A 20,954-nucleotide genomic window follows, 5' to 3' on the forward strand; every position below is an offset into this window, starting at 1 on the left:
AGCCCGTATCTTCCTCCTCGCTCCGAGTTAAATTTCACCAACCACTCCGTTAAACTCGAAATATTTTTACGAACAAAACGAAACTAACTACGTTCAAAACGGACACTTTTTTAAAAAACGCTAAACACGACAGCCCGTATCTTCCCGCTCGCCGCGAGTTAAATTTTTCCGACAGCATCGTCTTACTCGAAATAAGTTTATGAACAAAACGATAAAAAGTACGTTTGAATCGGACACTTTTTAAAAAACGCTAAACACAACGACAGCCCGTATCTTCCTGCTCGCCGCGAGTTAAATTTTTTCGCCAGCACCGTTAGGCTCGAAATAATTTTCTCAACAAAACGAAACTACCTACGTTCCAAGCGGACAGATTTTAAAAAACACTAAAGACGACGACACCAACAACGGCGCATAACAGATGAGCCGTTTTCCCTTATGTAAATAAAACTGCGTTAAATATGAATACGCCGGCCGAAAGTCCCCGCCGCATCGCGCGGGCCGGACCCGAACTAGTTAAATTGAGTTTGAAACCGGTATGCTGTATATATGAAAATACAAATTTATCTACTGATTGCAAATGTAAGTATTTAACGAGCTACTCTTATTGTCGTTAACTAGAGCCGTGCTGGTTATAGAAGGTGAGAGATAATTGGTGTAATTAACAAAACGTAAAGACTATGAGTGTAATTTCGCGTAAACCAAATAGATTGAACAATATAACAATTTTCTCTATTTATATCAAACTTTATTTATTTAACTTTCTATAGCAGATATTCCTTCAATTCATTACTAGTAATAAGTCTAGTAAAGATCACACAAGTGATTGAACATACTTAAATTGAAATAAACCTTACTTTACTCTATTACAAATATAGAAAAGATAGATAATTACCAAACTCCAAAACTACAACGTTCAACGCTTTAAATACCTCCGAGCGATCACCCCATCACCACCCTTCGGGTAAAACCCACCCGGAACACGTTCGTTTCCACTTCCATACACAATTCTAAGTATTTCTTGTGGTGTTCGACCATAAGCTAACGAGTCTTGATCCCCTGCTAACACATTTCCTTCTATACTCATTTCAGCCCCAAGCTTGATTGGCACAATCAGCCCTTCATCCTTTAACCCTGAATTGCCTAACTTATTTCGTAATTGCGATATCTTATCTGTAAACTCGCCTACGGTTATGTTGTATGGGACCACTTTCTCTTTTGCACGTTCGTAAAGAAGGCTTCTGACCACTGCATCTTGACCTGATTCAACTCCTAGTAAGCCTGCTACGAGCTGATCATATTTGTTTTCAAACTATTAGAGCATGGACTTTTGTGAACAATAAGCTAAAGTTCGTCACTATTTAATTGTCCCCGGACAATAAACACAGAGTTTAAGGAAATGTTATGAAAGTCCTGTACTTCTGTTTACTTTCCAGTTTTACCCCAACTTTTTCTTTATCTTTTAATTCTATCCACATACATTAAGGGCATAATATAATTTAATCTTCTTATTCTTTTTGAAATGAACAATTAATTTGAAACATACCAAAATGGAATACCGGACAACAACTGAGGGAGTACTTATATAGTGGGTTGTTCAAACGTCAAGGTGTTGGTGTATTGGCGGTTACCCGACTTCCCATAAGGAAGGTTGGGGGTTCAACCCCATGAGCTGTAAAATATACCCGCCCATTTCATGGGCCTTAGAGATCTCGAACTTCTTGCGTTCGAGCCGCACCCAAGGGGAATTTTACCACACGCAATTTCCAAATGGATTCGCGGTGGGAGTTTCAATATGAGGTGTGGTAGGACATTAATGTTCGTCCTAGAAAATGATCAAGTTGGTGTGTTCTGACATCGCGTTCGGACTCGGTCAGTGACTTCTAACCGTCATTCGAAATAAAATAAAATAAAATAGTGGGGGTGTTCCATGACTGTTTCCAACTCATTTCCTGTGGTATATATACTGTTCGTGATGTTTGAACATGCGATCTCTTCTAAAGGCATGATGACCCCAACTACTAATATAGTATATCTATGGATGATCATGTTCAATGTAGACCTTGTGATTAATGATTATCCAAATGTTTAAATGACTAGCCTTAAGACAACGCTTAAAAGTAGTCGTTATCACAATATAGATTATTATTATTATGCCCCGAGTCTGCTAGCGTTTAACTAGAATTTAGGGTTTTATTTTAATTGAGTTGATTGATACGGAGTAATATGTTTCACCAACTAGTTTTCATTATTCAACAAACACAATATTCTAGGTTGTCGTTATCAACACGTCTATAGTTTTAATACCAATTGAAACATATTAAATTTTAAAGAATGAAATCCAAAATATACGTTGTTACTCTTTTGGATATATTTATGTTATAAGTATTCATATATGGTAGCCTAATAATGCATTGTCTAATTTCTAGAAATGTTAAGCCAATACAAATACCTTTCTAGAATCTGGACTGTGAAGCTTTGGGTTTGCTCCAACGTAGCCAGTAAGGCCGACGTAAGGGATGACGTAGCAAGAAATGAGATAATTGATGTCGTTGGCATAAGGATCAAACGGTGGAGATAAAGGTGCCCCGAATGCATTATTCATAAGTGTTCCAAATGCTTCTGTACTTAGATTCAGTAGCGGCCTAGGAAATCCATGTATTGTCTTCTTAATCGCCCTATATTAATTATAATTAGCTAGTTATACCAATAATCAACATCAATTAAAAGCAAAAAGAACAAATTACGAGTCCTATTTTTTACATTATACTACAAAGCACACGTCAAGAAGTATAAAATACTGAAGTTGTGATGTGGTACAGCGGTTAGTGGCTTGTCTCCTTTAGGAGAGGTCGATTATGTTAGACGGTATATTAGAATACAGGTGTAGGCGTGTAGCCCAACCAATTGTGTAATGGGCTCGCGCATTATACAATTGGTTGGGTTACACCTATATTCAAATATACCGTATAACAGATTATAGCTTTTTGTCTGTAGTCAACCAAACATTTGATCGTCACTTCAATATGATGGTCGAGTACATAGTCTACCAAATATCAAAGAAGAGTTGGACGACCACTTTAATACGATGGTTGAGTATGTAGTCGTACACAATCATATGGTGGTCTACCATTTAGATGGTCTACTATAATAATTTATAAATTATTTTGAATTAGATTTTGAGATAAGATTTTTTTCATTTTAAATAAGATTTTCTTGACGTTGGGTTCCCGATAGCTAGAATAAAATAGATGTTAAGTGGCGTAGTATAATAAACTTGTTGATTTTCCTAATTTTTCATGCAGCATTATTCAATAGGTAGCCAGTAGTTTATGTAGTTTCGGTATTACTGATCTTAACCTTTCCTAAGACTTTAGGCATATTCATTTTCCATATCCATACAAATGAACCTTATCATGTAGAACAGGTTAAGTTCATGATTAATAATGTGTTCGCACATGTTTACAGAAATCAAGAATTCATTTACAGAAGATGTACTAGACATATTAGATATAATGAAGATAAGATTAGAAGTAAAGGTGTGTGTGAATTAAAAAACGGAGGAGTTAATTTACAGGGTTGAAACCCTATCTGAAAAGTCAAGAAATCTTATTTAAAATAAAAAAATCTTATCTCAAAATCCGATCCAAAATAATGTATTAAAATATTATAATCGACCATGTAAACGGTAGACCATCATATTACATGCTCGACTACATAGTCGACCATCATATTAAAGTAGTCGACCAACTCTTCTTTGATGTTTGGTAGACTATGTAGTCGACCATCATATTGAGGTGGTCAACCAATTAACTCTCTCTTAATGTTTGGTCGACTACAAGCAAAAAGTTGTAGTCGACTACCCTATACCTGTTGTCTACCAAAATGATGTTCTATCCTATACCCGTTGTCTACCAAAATGATGTTGTCTACCAGCGCAATTAAAACTTAATATTGAATGATTAAACATTTAACCAGATGCGTCTTCGGGCAGAGGCAAGATGAGCAACCATCCAGAACCCACAAATTTAGAAGGAGCCGAAAATTTGAATATATATATTTGAAAACAAAACATTTTGGTACGCCAGTTTTAAAACATTTTTTCTTATTAATAAATTCTAGTATTATTTTTTTTGTCTGTATTAAAAAAATTTACGTGTATAAAGGGAAAATTTTTATTTTCGTCTAGAACTAATAATGGCCTCCATTTAATATTGAATCAATAGGTGGAAATCAAGAACAACATAAATGTTTCTTGACATTCAAATCGAGTGCACGACCACATTAAACAAATCCTCAATTAGATTAGAGGGTGTATATGTATGTGAACAAACCTTAAGTGCCCGATTTCTTGATAACCAAATTGAACGATGATGTCTCTAATAATAGGACTAAGCTTGGCTTGTTTTGCACCAATAGGTGGTGGGCCGCCATCGGCTAGATCAGGTTGTATGCTATCCAAACCCTTACCCAAAGATCCGTACAAAAAGTATTCGGCTTCAAAGTACTCTAGATTCAAAGGGAACTCTAAAAGATCCTTATCATATTTAAGTAAGTTAAAAGTCGAATTCACGGTTGTTGATATGAACAAAATAATGAAAAATATAGTAACGATCATGGTGGCAAATGTGAAGGATTATGGTTTGAGTTCTGTATGTTGCTTGCATTTTTATCTCTAACTCACATAAAGCGTGACATACAAATCCGAGGTGTCAAGCTGTTAGTTACCCTATCCTATAACGTACAATTGTAATCTCCGTATTAATCCGGATTAATTTTGCTAATTACCACAAAATGACACGTGTCCCAATCATTCTTAAAATTAAACCAAACCATTTACAGAAAACCAGTTTTCAACCTAAAACAAAAACAACCGTCGATCACTTATCCTCCTCAGAAAACTAACACCCACAACCCTTAAACCGGAGATTATGGCCTCAATCGGTCGTAATAGAGGAAGCCTGTACCACCAATTTATCCATAACGATTTTCTCTACAGAACGGTATAAATTTTATATAATATAGCCTATTTTTTGAACTCGCCGGAAGCTTCTCCGGTCAGTTAATCAGAAACTTCTCCGATCAGTCAATCGGTTTGCGGAAGAAGATGAAGACGATTTTCTTAGGTAATGAAGTTGTATTCAGTAATTAGGTGTTAATTGAGACTTGATATATATCTGGACGATTTTGATTAAACCTTGGAATTGATTTTATCAGTTAGTTAGCGATGAATCGTAATATATGGTTGTTTATGCTAATTTCCCTTTTTGTTGACAGATCGATTATATCATGGTACTGTTGAACAAAAGTTCGAAATTCTTGAATGCTCACAAAGTGTTTGCAGTAATGCTAATGAAAATTTTCAAGGTTTGTATATGAGTTCATCAATTTTGGTTTCCTTTACTTTTGTTTGCTGGGAACCATCTAATGGTACAAAATCTTTGGAAAATTATCTTGATTCTCTAAAGCTACATGTTTCAAATCCATTTATCATATCGTCAAATTGACCATCCTTTTGATTACTACTTATTAATGCTGTTTTTTGTTGTAGAACTGATTAGGGTTTTGAGCTTCTTAATATCATTAGTTTGTTGTTTTTATCTGATGTTTCAATGGCATAAATCTTGATATCATACATGACAGCTTTGTGGGTCAAAGGAAATAAGATACTAAAACTAAATTGTAATTTTGCACTTATGCTTGCTTATGATATCTATGCAAATTTTCATAACTCAATTTTATTGAATTGCAGATGGCATCCAGGTGGCTCCAGTTAGCTCAGTTAGATAATGTTTTCAGCAACATCGTTATACGCTTTTTTTGATGTTTTAGATGTGCGTCCACCATTATTAGTTTGTTATCACTTGCTATTAGCACTAAAAGGTTTTTGGATACAGTATTGGGACTAAACGTCGTGTCATGGATTTTCAAATTTTTAATATAGAAACAACTTAAAGTTGTATGTAAAGTTATCAAGCTTCTTTTATTATTTTTGTGTATAAGCTTAATCAAATTTATTTGTTAGTTTTATTGATTGATGTGAAGCTACCTAATTTGTGTGTAAAGTAATCAAGCTTATTTTATTATGTTGTTTGTGTAGCAGCTTAATCTTTTTACCAGTTGTTACTATGTAGGCGTTTATCCATTCAAAATGAAGCTACCTAATTCGTATCCATTCAAATTATCAATCGATAATGAGTAATAATCAATGTATTCAAATCATGGGATTACACGAGTCTATTGATTACGAAGAATGTGAAATCGAAAATCGAAATCAATAAGCGGTACATTTGATTTTAAATATTTTGTTAATCTTTGATTCTTGATTCCATGTTATTTTTCGGTTTTGAATTTCTCCATTTACACACCATATAAATAGTTTCTTAGTTTTTGTTCATATATATAATTTAATAACAAAATGTTGGAAGCTAATATGTGCGTATTAAACAGTTTCATACTACAGGGCTATGTAAATATAGGAACAAGTTCTGCAACCAGGTGTCCTGCTAATGAGTTATTGTCTAAACTTGAAGAAACCGCAAAAAACATAGGTCTGTATGTTCATAAGCTAAAGTACAAGTAATATTTATGTTATTTTGCTTTAATTGTTCTTTGACAAGCTGTCATACCTTTCAGTTTATTTATGTAGTTTTTACAAATGAAGTTACATTTTGAAAAAACTAGAAAAGGGCCACCAAAGTAGCTGTAGCAGTCTGGTCGGAGTGGCTCTATCATTAAGTTAATCCGTAAATAGATTATTTGTAAAGTTCACAAGCTTAATGTTGATTGATCTGCAACTTTCGGTGAACAATTAACATGTGATACTGCCGACCACGATGATTATATTATACAAAATCCTTTTGATTAAACTTAAAGGTAATAGCACATAATAATATTTAAGGTTAATTTGTTGAAAATTTGGTCAACATAACAAGGTGCCTCAATCTTCTGAAAACATCGAGAAAACCAATGCAAATTTAGGTACACAAATCTCAGTCATTTGTGGCTTTATATTATTTCATGTTTTATATAATTTGTTAATCGTTAGGCTTATGATAAACTAGGAAGATGGGTGGATTAGTAATAGCTTTGGGTCAAAGCATGTACTTCTTATTAGTACAGGTTCGGTTAGTTAATCTCGATACGTTTTGTTGAGAAGTTTTATAATAATCTACTACTTAGATTAAAATGGTTTAGGAGGTTTTATAAGCTTAATATCTAATATCTAATGCTGGGCTACTATCTACTCAACCCATTTGACGCAGTTTCTTTTATAACTACATTTGTTGGTTCTTAAGAGTTTGCCCCTGTTAGAGATAAAACCTAACCTTATAGATCCATCATGAGGGAATAAGTTGAATTTACCATCTCTTAACTATATTCAGGACTACACAAGTTATTTAGTGTTTTTTGAAGTTGATGGCAATATTTGAATTCTGAAAAAGTCAATCAGTCTAACATCTCAAAATATTCATAGATGATCAATGTATCTCTCTACTTGAGGATTTTTCAAAGGATCTGGAGCACATTGTTTCTCAGAGCTGTGAAGTTTGCTCTAAGTATGCTTGATTTTGAACGATCTATAAAATCATTTGAGGTAATTATATTCATTCTAATTATAGTTTTACTCATTTAAAGCTGTTTGATTTGTGTTGGCCTGATTATTATTATTGTTATTAATTTTTTTCACAGTACCTCTATATGCAGTTATAAAACTTTTGTTGATGCGCTTACATATAACTTTGCTACTGTTGGACAAGTGTTTTGTGTTTTGCTTATGTCGGCATTAGTAGCCTTAATCTATGTATTTTGTGTAAAACAAAAAAACAAAAAAACAAAACCATATTATGTTTATTTCATCCACACCATTATTTTGAATATATTGTGATTTGTGCTATTTTGACAAGATGGCTTGGTTAAAGGAGGTGGAAAATGCACATTTGTTACGGGAAAGATGATCGAACTTGTGAGAAGCACTGATCGAGTTTGATTTCTACATGGTGTGCTTGGTGTTTTGAGTAAATATATGCAATTTTCATTAAAGGTTGTGTGGCACTTGCTGATTTAGTAGTAGCATATGTTGGGTTATTTAATCCACTAACGTCATGTTAAACTTGCTACAGGGTTGTCGTACATGTGTGGTGTACGTGTGGTATGGGTTGACTTCATTCGCGACTAGCGTTACAATGGAAATACTATCTTGAGGTAATTGTAGCTTCACACTCCATATCAAGTGTTTCAAATCTATTTCTCTCTTTATACTATTTAAAGGAGATTTCCTTATAGTTTTGATCTTGAGGTAGCTTTAGACATTCTCTCATAGGAGTCGATAATGGGTTTTTCAACTTTGTTTTAAATTATATGCTTACTGGTGGAAGTCGAATGAAGCTTTATCAGCGCGTCATGAAGACTAGAAGACTGCAACCTGAATTATGTTAGTTTGGAGCTGCAATTTTCCACTAAAGACCATTTTTTCACTTTTAAAAGTCAACGAGTAGTTATAGTTTATTGTTGCTGGGCTGCTATTATGATCGTATTATCTACCAAGCCATGGTGTTATTGCAATTTTTGTATGCATAGGATCAATTTTTGTAAGCTTTTTTGCTAATAAATTTATAGAGTTGTTGTGCAGCGCGATTACATTGCCATGGCTTAATGTTTTTTCATTTTCACTTTCTTTTATTAAGAGTCACCGTGCAACGCACGGGCTCTTAAAGACTAGTTCTTTATATAGGCATTCATGTATTCAAACTGTTGGATCATGATGCCACTTGGACGAGTCTGAATGTGACACGTGGAAATTGGCTTTTGACCAAAGAGATTGACTAGGATCTAGATGTTTTTGGTGTATTGCAAACATATTAATAAGCAATGACGCTTACAAGTAGCTGCTAGAAATGTTGGTAGGAGTTAAATAATAAGTGAATGAATACCTTATTCAATAAAAGTAGTTATATATATGTCACTAACTATAAATAGATCTTTGATTTCATAGTATCGTAATCTTAATAATAATGATATATAAAGAAATAAATAAACATAATAAACCCAATCGGATGATTAGATAGAATGGTATCATGGTAGATGAAATATCATAATTATAGATACATTACACACATAGCTATAATCAGTTGATAGGGTCGTCTCACTAGTTTGATAGACCACGAGTAAAATAAACCCTTATAAACGTTAAATTTAACATACATATATAAAAAGATTATTATATTACTAAAGATTTAACAATAGAAAAGAAGTTAATGTGCTTAAATTTATGATAAAAAAATTTCATGATATGATTAATTTAAAAAATATAAATGAATGCATTATTATGTATGAGTAGGATTTTAAAGTTTTTGAAGGCCCTATGCACACTTGGCAATTTTGGCTATGACGCCCGTGTCAGTTGAACACCTAATCTTAGACCAATTCTAACGCAGCGTTAAACCGGAACCGTCAAACCAGCTGGCACTCGCTGACGCCCTCTGACGCCATTAACACGGCGTCAGGGCTGACGAAATTGGGGCGTCAGTTAGAAAACCGACGGAAAAATACGAAAGCGTCAGAGCAGTGTGGCTTCTTTCGATTGGTTGGGTTTATTTCCTTCTAATTAATCTTTTTTGCTTCTGTATCGATTTGGAATTTTGAGTGTATCTTGAAAAAAAAAAAAATTGGGACCTGCAACTTGTAGATGAAGAAGAAAAAACGGCCGTTGCAACTTGAAGATGAAGAAGAAAAAGTTTGAGCCGTATACATTTTAGATTTTTAGGTTTTAGATGGTCAACGGTCATAGCCCATATTCTTATATTATTTCTTTTGGGCTTAAGACCTTCCGTATTATGTATGTTTTTTATTTTTTTTTTAACCGAATGTATGTTTTTAAGTTTATTAATGTTTAAAATATTTTAGTTTTTATTAAATAATGTATTAAATTTAAATTGCATAAAATTGGTGGGACCTATTTGACATTGGAGGGGCGTCAGGGTTATTTTGGTGTCAAAGGCTGACACTGACACGTCACAGGCAGATTGCACTTTTTGGCCAAAAAGTGAACAATCTACCTGTGACGTCACAGGCAGGGTTAAAATTGGTCTTAAAAGTATAGTGTTAAGATGATATTAAATAAATAATTAGAATCACAACAAATTTAGTATAATTAACTAAGGAAATGAATACATAAATCTTCTATAAAAACATAGAGGTCTCAAACCTAATTAAGATTGTTGGTTCTTATCATAGTAATGTTACAACACATGAACAAAATTAACAACCAAAACTCTGAGCCTTTTCAAGTTATCTCCTTCCTCCAATTTTTAATCTTGCCGGTTTACGATCATTTACATTTTGGTAATCACCCTCATCCTCAACCTCATCAACATAAATGACACCCGGATTATCCCTATTCTCATTGCTCACTATCTCACCCTCATCATCGTCATCATCATCATCATCATCATCATCATCATCATCATCATCGTCCTCGTCACAGTCATCGTCCATGTCAGCACGAAGAGTGTGGAACTCTGGTGGAGGGACACATTCCTCTGTGATAGCTTCGTCATGTTTCATAACAAGGTGACGAATGACTCTCTCATCTTTATCGAGCATGGTCTCATTGATCCATTTTGCTTCGATCTCAAAGTTCATCAAAATGGATCAATTTAGTTAGTATAGGGAATAAGTTGAAACAGGAACAGCTGAGATTAGTCAAGCTAAATGGGTCAAAAGCAGCCAAAATTATGATCAAAAGGACAAAAACTTATATATAAAATAAACAGAAAATGCATACGCTGTCCTAATAAGTCTACTTTGAAGGCATCCTATTATTAGTATAACAATAACAATATAGGTTTTGTATGTTATAATAATATATACATATATGTATATATATGTATATGTACAAGAAGTCATAAATGGATGGCTTTATAATAATATATACATGTACAAGAAGTCATAAAATGGATGCCAATTTTGTAGTATAAATACCTCATGTATTAGCATTGTAAAATGTACCATTTCATAGAATTATATGAAATACACACTTATCCTCTCTTTTACTAATATTTCATAAATAAGTATAATTGTATTTTGTAGTTCTTTTATTAAATTATAACACGTTATCAGCACGAAGTGCTCCGTATAATCAAGGTTTATCTAAGCAAGTACAAGTCACTAATCAAGACAAGTGTTCAAGTCCGACAATACGCTGTTTCGGACCGGTGTACCCTGGGAACAGACGCATAATCTGTTTAAGGGAATTGTGTCAAACACAAGTCCAGTTCAACCTTCAAATCGGTTAGATCGTTCTAACTTTCTGTTCTTAATCTGATTATTTAGTTTTATGTGAATATTATAATCCGATAATTGTGTATAAGTTGTGATATGTTTATATTATTTTCAGTTTCGTATACATATTTCCTACAGTCTTAGTCTTAAACAGACCCTTGTTCCACGAAACTGATGTGCTTATAATCGAATCGGATTTGTGTGCGTTTTATTTATGTTTCTACTTTTTACATTGAACTGCTACGGAATATAGGATTTGTTGATTATTCTTTATTCTGCTATAAATCTTTTCTTTTGCACCAAGTAAGATTCGGTTGGACTAAACTATTTGTTGTAAAATCACATACTCTTAAAATACATTAAGAATTATTGTTCCTTTGAGCTACTTATAAAACTTGTTAGAATAATACTGACGCATGTTGGCTTATATTTATATGCTCTTCTTAGAATGCTTAGGAAGTATTTATATTTAACTATTGTCTTGTGTCGTATTAATACTGGCTATGTATACATACATAATTTTTAAGCTCTTGGTTTAAATTGTAATTTTTTAATCTAAAGTGCCGTGTTATTGATATTGATGTTATAATAAATATGATGCTTCTATTATTCCACATGAGCTCTGCTGTTATGACTTAAACTTTTTGGAAAAGCAGGGATTATATTATTACCATATATAATAGTTATACAAGGATTTGGATTGGCTTTTAAAAGCCATTATGGCCCTTACACGAATTCTGGGCAAAATATTAATAGCCATGTAAATATAAATATGTTATTATATACTTCGTATTTACTTGTATGATTATTCTGCTTCATGTTACTTTGTTAAGAATTATAACATGTTAGTATGCTATCAAATCTTGTTAATGTACATTGATAGAGCGGAGTTTAAATCAAATTGTTTGCTACTGACTCTTAATTTGGTTGCTTTATAGCTTGTGATATTATTGCTAAATCTATATCTATGTTTATAGATAAGTTACTTGCTATATATAATAAATATATATACTGCTTATAGGTCATTCGTTGCACATCATTGTTGTGTTCAGTTTGATTTTGTTGTGAATTAAACTGTGCTATTAAACGTTGATACTTATTCTATTGCTAAATTGATGTGTTAGACACAAATTTATAACTAGAATTGGATTGTATATCTCCTGTTAATTTTTGTGTTACAAACGAATTATTATAGACATAACCACTTTACATAAAAATGTTAACTAATTTTCTGAATCAGTGTGCTGATATATAAAGCCGTTTGATGAATTTAAAAGCAATTTGTTGAATTTTAAAGTTATTTGCTTAATTTGTAAGCTGTCTTGCTAAGTATATAAGTTGTTTTGTTTATGAAGATACTTGTTGAGATATGATGGTATTTGATGTATTAAATTGATTCTAAATTGTTGATTAAATAAGGACTTCTTAGTGTCTTCTATTGCAATTAATCAGTTGCGTTTAGAATAAATTTGGACAGCTTTTCAGACAGCTTTGTGGACTATTCTGGACAGTTTTTCGGACAGCTTTGCGGACTGATCTAAACAGCGTTCTAGACTAAGTTTAAACAGCCTAACTATGACAGTTTCTAACTGTTTTCTAGACTATTTTGGACAGCTCTATAGACAGTTATTTGGACAGATAATGAAGTTGTTTTTGAAAAAAAAAAAAAAAAAAAAAAAAATTTGTTGTTTTCATATTGCTGATTTGGTGCTAACATATTTGATGTGTTCAGATTGTTGCACCGCTTCCTAATGCGGTTTGTTCTCATGTTGAGGAATTTGGAAAGTTCACTGGTGTGATCTTTAAATAATGGCGGCAAAAGATGCTCTTTTGTCTGACCATGTTGAACCTTGCGAGGTTCTTGTGTGAATCCGCTCCCCAAGTTGCTGAAGGGGAACATGATGCGGTTCGTACTCATGCCGAAAGACCTGAAAAGTTCACTTGTGTGAACTTTAAGCGTTGGCAGTAAAAGATATTCTTTTAGCTGACCACGTTGAACCTTGCGATGTTCTTGGTTGAACCGCTCCCAAAGTTAATGAAAGGGAAGATGATGCTCAAATTGTGAGCGCAATTAAAGTTTGGAATCATTTGAATTCCTTGTGCGTAACTATTTCTTGAATACATAAACATCTTATTTAGCTCTACAAATAAGTCCCAACAGAAAAGAAAACGAGAGTGAATTTGTTGAAAAATCTTGATTACATAAACCCTGAGCTACCTTGAGACTTGAATGGTTTGAATTTTCTAAGATGTCTAGCTTGTTATGTATCACTCATAAATAAATGGTTTTAGACCATAACACATATGGTGATTAATGAAAAAGCACATATGGTGATTAATGAAAAGCACATATGGTGATTAATGAAAAAGCACATATGATTAAAAGCACATATGGTGATTAATGAAAAGCACATATGGTGATTAATGAAAAAGCACATATGATTAAAAGCACATATGGTGATTAATGAAAAGCACATATGGTGATTAATGAAAAAGCACATATGATTAAAAGCACATATGGTGATTAATGAAAAGCACATATGGTGATTAATAAAAAACACATTGAGAAAGAATCACCAATGTTTCTTGAAAAAATTCAAGGTGATATATATGGAGACATGCAAATTTACATGCTGCGATATTATTTCACATTAGACAAAGTGCAACTCATAAATATTCTCCCCTACAACTTGATTTTGGCCGAGAGCCAAATATTTCCCACCATTAGAACATTTGATTGTGCAGTGTATGTTCTAGTTGCACAACCACAACGCACTAAAATGTGCCCTCAAAGGAGGATGGGGATATATATATATATATATATTAAATATGAAATATCTTAAATTATAAGATATATTGAACCTATAACGGGTGATGTTTTTACAGCACGTTTTGCTGATTATCATTGTTCCCTAGATTAGGGGGAGAAATGAAAAATAAAGAAAATGATGTTTCATGGTGTGAGCATAAATTAATGTATCTTGATCATCACACAAAAGAATGCGAAAAGAAAGTTTTAAAAAAAAAATAATGCATATGCAAGAACTTGCAAATAAATTACCTGATGCATTTACAGATACAAAAAGAAGTGACTAAATCATATATACCAGCAGTAAATGCTTCAGCTAGAATTGAAATTCTAAAAGCTGGAAATGTCACTCATGAGTCTTTACCACGCCTGAAACGTGGAAGACCAATTGGTTCCAAAGATAAAAATCCTCGAAAAGAAAAATCAGCTGATAATGAGGTAAAAGAAAGTGTTCAAGAAGAACCACAAATCAATATTCCTTCTGCAGAGGATATTGATAAATGTAAATACATAAATTGCAATAAATTATGCAATCATATGGAACCGAAATGGAATGACAAATATTGATGAGATTTTTTTTTTTTTCATATAATGACATCATGAATAAAGATATGAGCTGGAACCAAAATCTGTCATTGAATATCAAAACAGACATGATTGAGCTCAATGGAAAGGAGCAATATGAGCTGAATTAGAATCGCTCAATAAAAGAAAAGTTTTCAGATTAATCGTTATCACTTTTAAAGATGTGAAACGTATGGGATGCAAATGAAAGATATCGGAAAAACCTAGTATTGCCTTGGTTTACAGATTGAACATATGCCTAATGGTTTACTTGCACATCAAAAGCTTTTAAAACATTTTTAAAGACAAAACCATTGGTTGATATATCACTCAATATTGACACCGATCCATTTCATCCCCGTGAAGATCATGAAGATCTTTACGGATCAAAAGTTCCATATCTTAGTGCAATTGGGGTTATTATGTATTTTACAAATTGTACAAGGCCTGACATTTCTTTGCAGTTAATTTGTTGACAACGTTCAACTCAGCCCCTACCAAAAGACATTGGAATGAGATCAAACACATATTTTGATACCTTCAGGGAACTACCGATTTAAAATTATTTTATTCTAACGCTTCAAAACAAGATTTGGTTGATTATGTATATGCAGGTCATTCATCAAATCCTCATAAAGATAAATCTCAAACTCGATATGTATTCCTAAATGGAGGTACCACAAAATCATGGCGTTCTAAAAAACAAACACTTGTTGCAACATCATCAAATTATGCCGAAGTGATTGCATTACATGAAGCCACTCGGGAATGTTTTTGGTTAAGATCAATGACACAACTCATTATTGATTCTTGTGGACTAGAACGCGATAAAAGTTCAACAACTATCTATGAAGATAATCCAGCTCGCATAGCACAGATGAAAGAAGGATATATCAAAAGTGACTGAACAAAACACATACCCCCTAGATTCTTCTCATACACTCAAAATATCATCAAGGACAACCAGATTGAAATGAGATATGTTCAATCCAGCAAGAACTCTGCTCATCTTTTCACCAAAGCATCTTCAACTGCTATTTTCAGAACGCATGTTCATAATATTGGCATGAGGCATGTTCAAAAGATGTAACAGCTCAGCAATGTCTACTTGAGGGGGAGTCAACTATATGCTGCACTCTTTTTCCCTTAGCTAAAGTTTTTATCCCACTGGGTTTTTCTTTGGCCAAGGTTTTTAACGAGGCAGTAAATTGTAGTTTATCTCCAACAAAACAAAAATTGACATCCAAGGGGGAGTGTTATAATAATATATACATATATGTATATATATGTATATGTACAAGAAGTCATAAATGGATGGCTTTATAATAATATATACATGTACAAGAAGTCATAAAATGGATGCCAATTTTGTAGTATAAATACCTCATGTATTAGCATTGTAAAATGTACCATTTCATAGAATTATATGAAATACACACTTATCCTCTCTTTTACTAATATTTCATAAATAAGTATAATTGTATTTTGTAGTTCTTTTATTAAATTATAACATTGTACACATAATTAGTTGATTGATTTTTTTACAAAACTGTTATGAACACGGTTACACGGACCAAAATGTATGGGCAGGTCAAGCCAACCCGTTTTGACGCAAATACAGATTTTGACCCATTACCCAAACCTCCTTTTGTTACTTCTAGGTATTCTGAACTAAGCACAAAACCACAAAGGACTTTAACAAGCAAACATGCAATGGTGTTATGATACAAATTCAAAGATGGAGAAAATTTCGATATAATACGTAACATCTAGATTTAACTTTTTTTTAAATGCAGAAATTAAGTCACGTAACATTTTTGAGGGAAAATGATATTCCAAATTATGTTGATGTAAAAAGGGTTAAAGCTACAAATAGGCTATATACTTTCACTTTTGTCCCATTGTAGGCTATATACCCCAAATGATTTCACTATAGGTTATAAACTTTCAAAAAGCGTATTCATGTCAACAAAACGTTACCTGCTACCGGTTGTACCGGTAATTTAATTACCTGGCATTATTTCTTTTCTGTTAAAGATGACATGAAACGGATATAATTGAGGCTATATAATTTCTCTTTTGTCCCAATGTACGCTATATAGTTTCTCTTTTGTCCCAATGTAGGGGTTTTAAATACCAACCATAATGCAATGTGGAATGACAACTCATCTCCAAGTAGGATGACACGGCATCACGTGTTTTTGTTCCAAGGTAAAAAGTTTAGTCGTTTATATTAATACACTTTTTGAAAGTTTATAACCTACAGTGAGATTATTTGGGGTATATAGCCTACACTGGGACATAAGTAATAGTATATGGCTTATACGTAGCTTTAACCCATGCATAAAAGAGTGTTTTTTACAGCTTTCATAAATGAGTAGCTAAATAATAAAATGACTAGCAATTTAACGAAGGATTACCTTGAATTTTAAGATTTATTATCTCAACTTCTTCTTCAAAGTTCTCATGTATTAGATAGACTACTTCGTAGTGACGATCTGCATTGAATAGCACAAGAAATTAAGACACAATTGTCACTTCTAGCATTAGTTAAAAGTTTATTGAGTTTAATGGAAAAAGGATTGCCAAAAATTTAGTTGTGATATAACTTTAATGTCGAAATTATAAAACTTATACGCACATCTTTGATCTTTGATGGAACACTGGTAACCGTCACAAATTGTATAACAAGTAACAGAAAACATAAACAAATCATAATTCTGGAAAATATGATTTTTATATTATAAGTCAGAATTAAAATTAAACTGAGAGATTATAATAATACTTAGTATTAGTACTAGTATTTACGATTACAAAGAAGGGAACAGAAAGGAGCGTACTTTGTTCGGCATCCAAGTCACTTTCAAGCATAAGATTAAGAGCTTCATAAAGTTCCTCTACAAGTAAAGAAAAATTACAGTTAGTTCCTTCATAAGAATTAAACAAGTCCATATATAAAGTCGAGTGATTTTGTGACTTACGTTCTTCAGCATCTGCAAATTCCGGAAGACGTTTACCGTCTTCTTGAACTACTTTATGATATACAAATCAACTACATGTTACTAGAAATACTTTGAACCAAAAGGAATGAAACTTTATTAGGCCTCAGACATTATTTTGATTTTGATACTGACTAATAAGAAACCTAAAAATATAACCATTTTTACCCCAACATACAAAGCTGATAGTTAAAACACCCAATATTTTTTTCTTAAAGCAACAAAAGTTATCATCTTTGATGTAAAATATGAATCTTCAATATGTCTAATTTTAAAAAGTTTAAAATAAAAAGGATGTGATTGCATACTAAAACCACTTATCAAGCTTAATAGTTTATTGCTTGTTCAATTCCCTAATTTTTTTTTTTTTAAGACAAACGCACACTTCCAACACAATTTTTTACACGAATATATACATGTCCATCCTAGGACTTGAACCTATGACCTCAAGGTCAGAGAGGCACATCGATACCGCTAGGTCATTGGACCTTTGGTGTTAAATTCCCTATTTTGATTAAGAAATCTTAGGCTACGTTTGATAAAGCTGAATGGTTTATCGTTGAATGGTTCATAATCTGAATGATTCAAAGTCTCTGAATAAATTTGGTTCTAAATATAAATAAGCTGTTTGATAATCATTTGAATAGATGATATCAACCGAGTGAAATTACATTATTATCGTGTTACATGAATAAAAAATTCAACATACTTGTTTATTTAAGTATTTTGAATGTGATTTGAGGAGAATATGACATAAAATTTAGCTGCTTAATGGTCTGAATGGTTTAGCACTGAATGCTGAATCATTCGGCATCATATGTCATTCAGAGGTCATAAACAAACGCGCTAAATGCTGAATGCGCTGAACCATTCAGTTAAGAAGTAAACAAACACACCCTTACTTCACTTAATACATATCAGATAAGCATATCAAATTGCATTGATCGGATGATCATTTTTAACATTGAAAAACTTATAAACATAAAATGAAAAAAAAAAAAAAAAAAAAAACATTTCAACATTCAGTCTACCAAACATAATCTAAATTAAAACTTTGCCATAAATTTTTAGCAATATAAGAATAAGTGAATAACCCACCTAACAAACAGATACTCCGTATAATAACAAGTACTCATCTGTATACCAAGAAAAATTCCACTGATTCAGGGAATATACCAGTGGTTTCATCAGGTTTAGCTATAAAACTATGTCTGTATTGTTTCTTTTTGTCGGAAATATTATTTTTCTTGACAGACATAACCACTGATTTCCTAAAATTTTGGGAAGAAAATGGGGAAAATAAACTAAACCCATTTTTTGAAATTGAATTTAAACTGTGGGTTCTTTCTAAAAATCCATAAATTGAAGAAAAAGATGAAGTGGAAGATGATGATAGAACCATAGACTCGAAATTATGATGTGGTCAAGCGGTTGGTCTGGCTTCCCCTAAAGTCTGGAGTGCAACCACCGTTGGTTACATATTAAAAACACAATTTCATAACTGACATGAGGTATCCACCCATCGTTTGGAGGTAAAGGGGATGGGGATTTCAATTGACCGTGCCCTTGGATCGGTTTCAAGGTTTTCTCCCGAACAGCGACGGGGGCGTGATTATTATCGATGCGCATAGTCGAAACGGGAGATGCAACAAAAAAAAAAAAACATCTATTGAGCTAAACGATCGAGACTCATAAGTGTTTATTGTTAAAATACAGTAAAAAGGTAGTATTGTATATATCTCGCTGCTTTTATCACGTATTAAGAATAGGTGTAACTAAGAGTATTAATACTTTACCCTTAAACAATTCATAAACAAAGAATTAAGCGAAAGTGAAGTCACAATCTGCAGCAACTGACAGGAAAAAGGAAGAGATACATATAACACTCTTCCAGTCCATACTAATGATTAAGCCAAATAATCAAAGCTAACAAGCAGTAAAAAAAAGGCTTTCGCGTTCATGTCTTGTAAACACGAATCAAAAGGTCGATGTCAACTATAAAAACTGGTCCCCATTGTTCATTCGCTAGCTTATTTTGTTGTTGTGGTTTTTCATCCATGTGTAGGAGATTACCTAATGTTCTAAAATTTCAATCAACTCATCATAGCAAATATGATTCCACAACAACCCGTCCAAATTTCTCTTGCACATCTTTAGGAGTTTTCTAGGTTTAGCGGGGTATTATCGACGGTTTATACAAGATTTCTCTAGAATAGCCACCCCACTCACCAAGTTGACTCGTAAAAGTGTGCCATGGAGATGGGAAGAAAAGCAAGAACAAGCGTTTCAACTCCTTAAGGAGAAGCTTGTTCAAGCTCCCATATTGGTTTTACCGGAAGGGAATGAGAACATGACGGTTTATTGTGATGCTTCTAAGAAAGGCTTAGGGTGTGTATTGATGCAAAATGGAAAGGTCATAGCTTATGCTTCCCGGCAATTGAAGGAACACGAGAAACGTTACCCTACGCATGATTTAGAATTGACGGCCGTAGTTTTTGCTTTAAAGATTTGGCGTCATTATCTTTATGGTGTTAAGTTTTCCATTTATACCGATCATAAGAACTTAAAGTATTTGTTTGATCAAAGGGATTTGAATGATAGGCAAAGGAGAGGTCTCGATTTGGTGAAAGATTATGATTGTGAGATTTTATATCATCCCGGAAAAGCGAATGTGGTGGCGGATGCTCTTAGTAGGAAGTCGAGTCATCAACCGATTAAGATAACAAGTTTGGCTATGGTAATATCGCCTCGAATATTTGATGATATTCATGTTGCACAAGGTGAAGCGTTATCGCCCGAAAACGTGAGAAAAGAAAGGATTAAGGGGCAAGTTGATAATTTTGTGGTAGATTCCCGTGGTTTAAGGCTTAGATATGGGAGGATTTGGGTACCTTTGCAAAGTGGCGTTAGAAGTGAGCTCCTAGACTTAGCTCACAAGTCTAAGTATTCGATTCACCCCGGTGCTACGAAAATGTATAGAGATTTAAGGAAAGACTATTGGTGGCCGGGAATGAAGAGGGATATAGTTAAGTATGTACACAAGTGTCTTACTTGTCTTCAAGTGAAAGCCGATCATCAAATGCCTTACGGTAAGATGCAACCTTTAGAGGTACCGGTTTGGAAATGGGAGCATATTACAATGGATTTAGTGACTAAGTTGCCTAAGACCCCTAGACAACACGATGCAATTTGGGTTATTGTTGATAGATTGACTAAGAGTGCATTATTTTTGGCAATAAGAGAAGCTTCTTCATCGGAAGCAATGTCTAAGTTGTATATGAAGGAAGTTGTTGCAAGGCATG

The 20,954-nt window shown here is 33.3% G+C and overlaps 2 protein-coding genes and 1 long non-coding RNA gene across 3 annotated transcripts; 1 reads left to right on the forward strand and 2 right to left on the reverse strand.

Annotated features, from left to right (window-relative positions):
• Window positions 1-738: 738 nt before the first annotated feature.
• On the reverse strand, window positions 739-4,630 carry LOC139858177 (desiccation-related protein PCC13-62-like). Its single transcript, XM_071847034.1, has 3 exons — window positions 4,332-4,630; window positions 2,450-2,675; window positions 739-1,288 (listed from the first exon to the last, which is right to left on the reverse strand). The coding sequence occupies exons 1-3, from the start codon at window positions 4,613-4,615 to the stop codon at window positions 914-916; spliced, it is 885 nt and encodes a 294-aa protein (XP_071703135.1). The 5' UTR covers window positions 4,616-4,630; the 3' UTR covers window positions 739-913.
• Window positions 4,631-4,675: 45 nt separating this feature from the next.
• On the forward strand, window positions 4,676-8,630 carry LOC139857589 (uncharacterized). The gene is made up of 7 exons (XR_011762604.1): window positions 4,676-5,123; window positions 5,275-5,364; window positions 5,750-6,281; window positions 6,448-6,548; window positions 7,475-7,594; window positions 7,905-8,041; window positions 8,121-8,630. It is a non-coding gene; the product is annotated as an uncharacterized lncRNA (long non-coding RNA).
• Window positions 8,631-16,194: 7,564 nt separating this feature from the next.
• On the reverse strand, window positions 16,195-19,054 carry LOC139859285 (uncharacterized). The gene is made up of 5 exons (XM_071848081.1): window positions 18,808-19,054; window positions 17,635-17,700; window positions 17,494-17,550; window positions 17,074-17,151; window positions 16,195-16,319 (listed from the first exon to the last, which is right to left on the reverse strand). The coding sequence occupies exons 1-5, from the start codon at window positions 19,052-19,054 to the stop codon at window positions 16,195-16,197; spliced, it is 573 nt and encodes a 190-aa protein (XP_071704182.1).
• Window positions 19,055-20,954: the final 1,900 nt, after the last annotated feature.

This window comes from Rutidosis leptorrhynchoides, chromosome 7, assembly GCF_046630445.1.
Source record: "Rutidosis leptorrhynchoides isolate AG116_Rl617_1_P2 chromosome 7, CSIRO_AGI_Rlap_v1, whole genome shotgun sequence".
Classification (NCBI taxonomy): domain Eukaryota; kingdom Viridiplantae; phylum Streptophyta; class Magnoliopsida; order Asterales; family Asteraceae; genus Rutidosis; species Rutidosis leptorrhynchoides.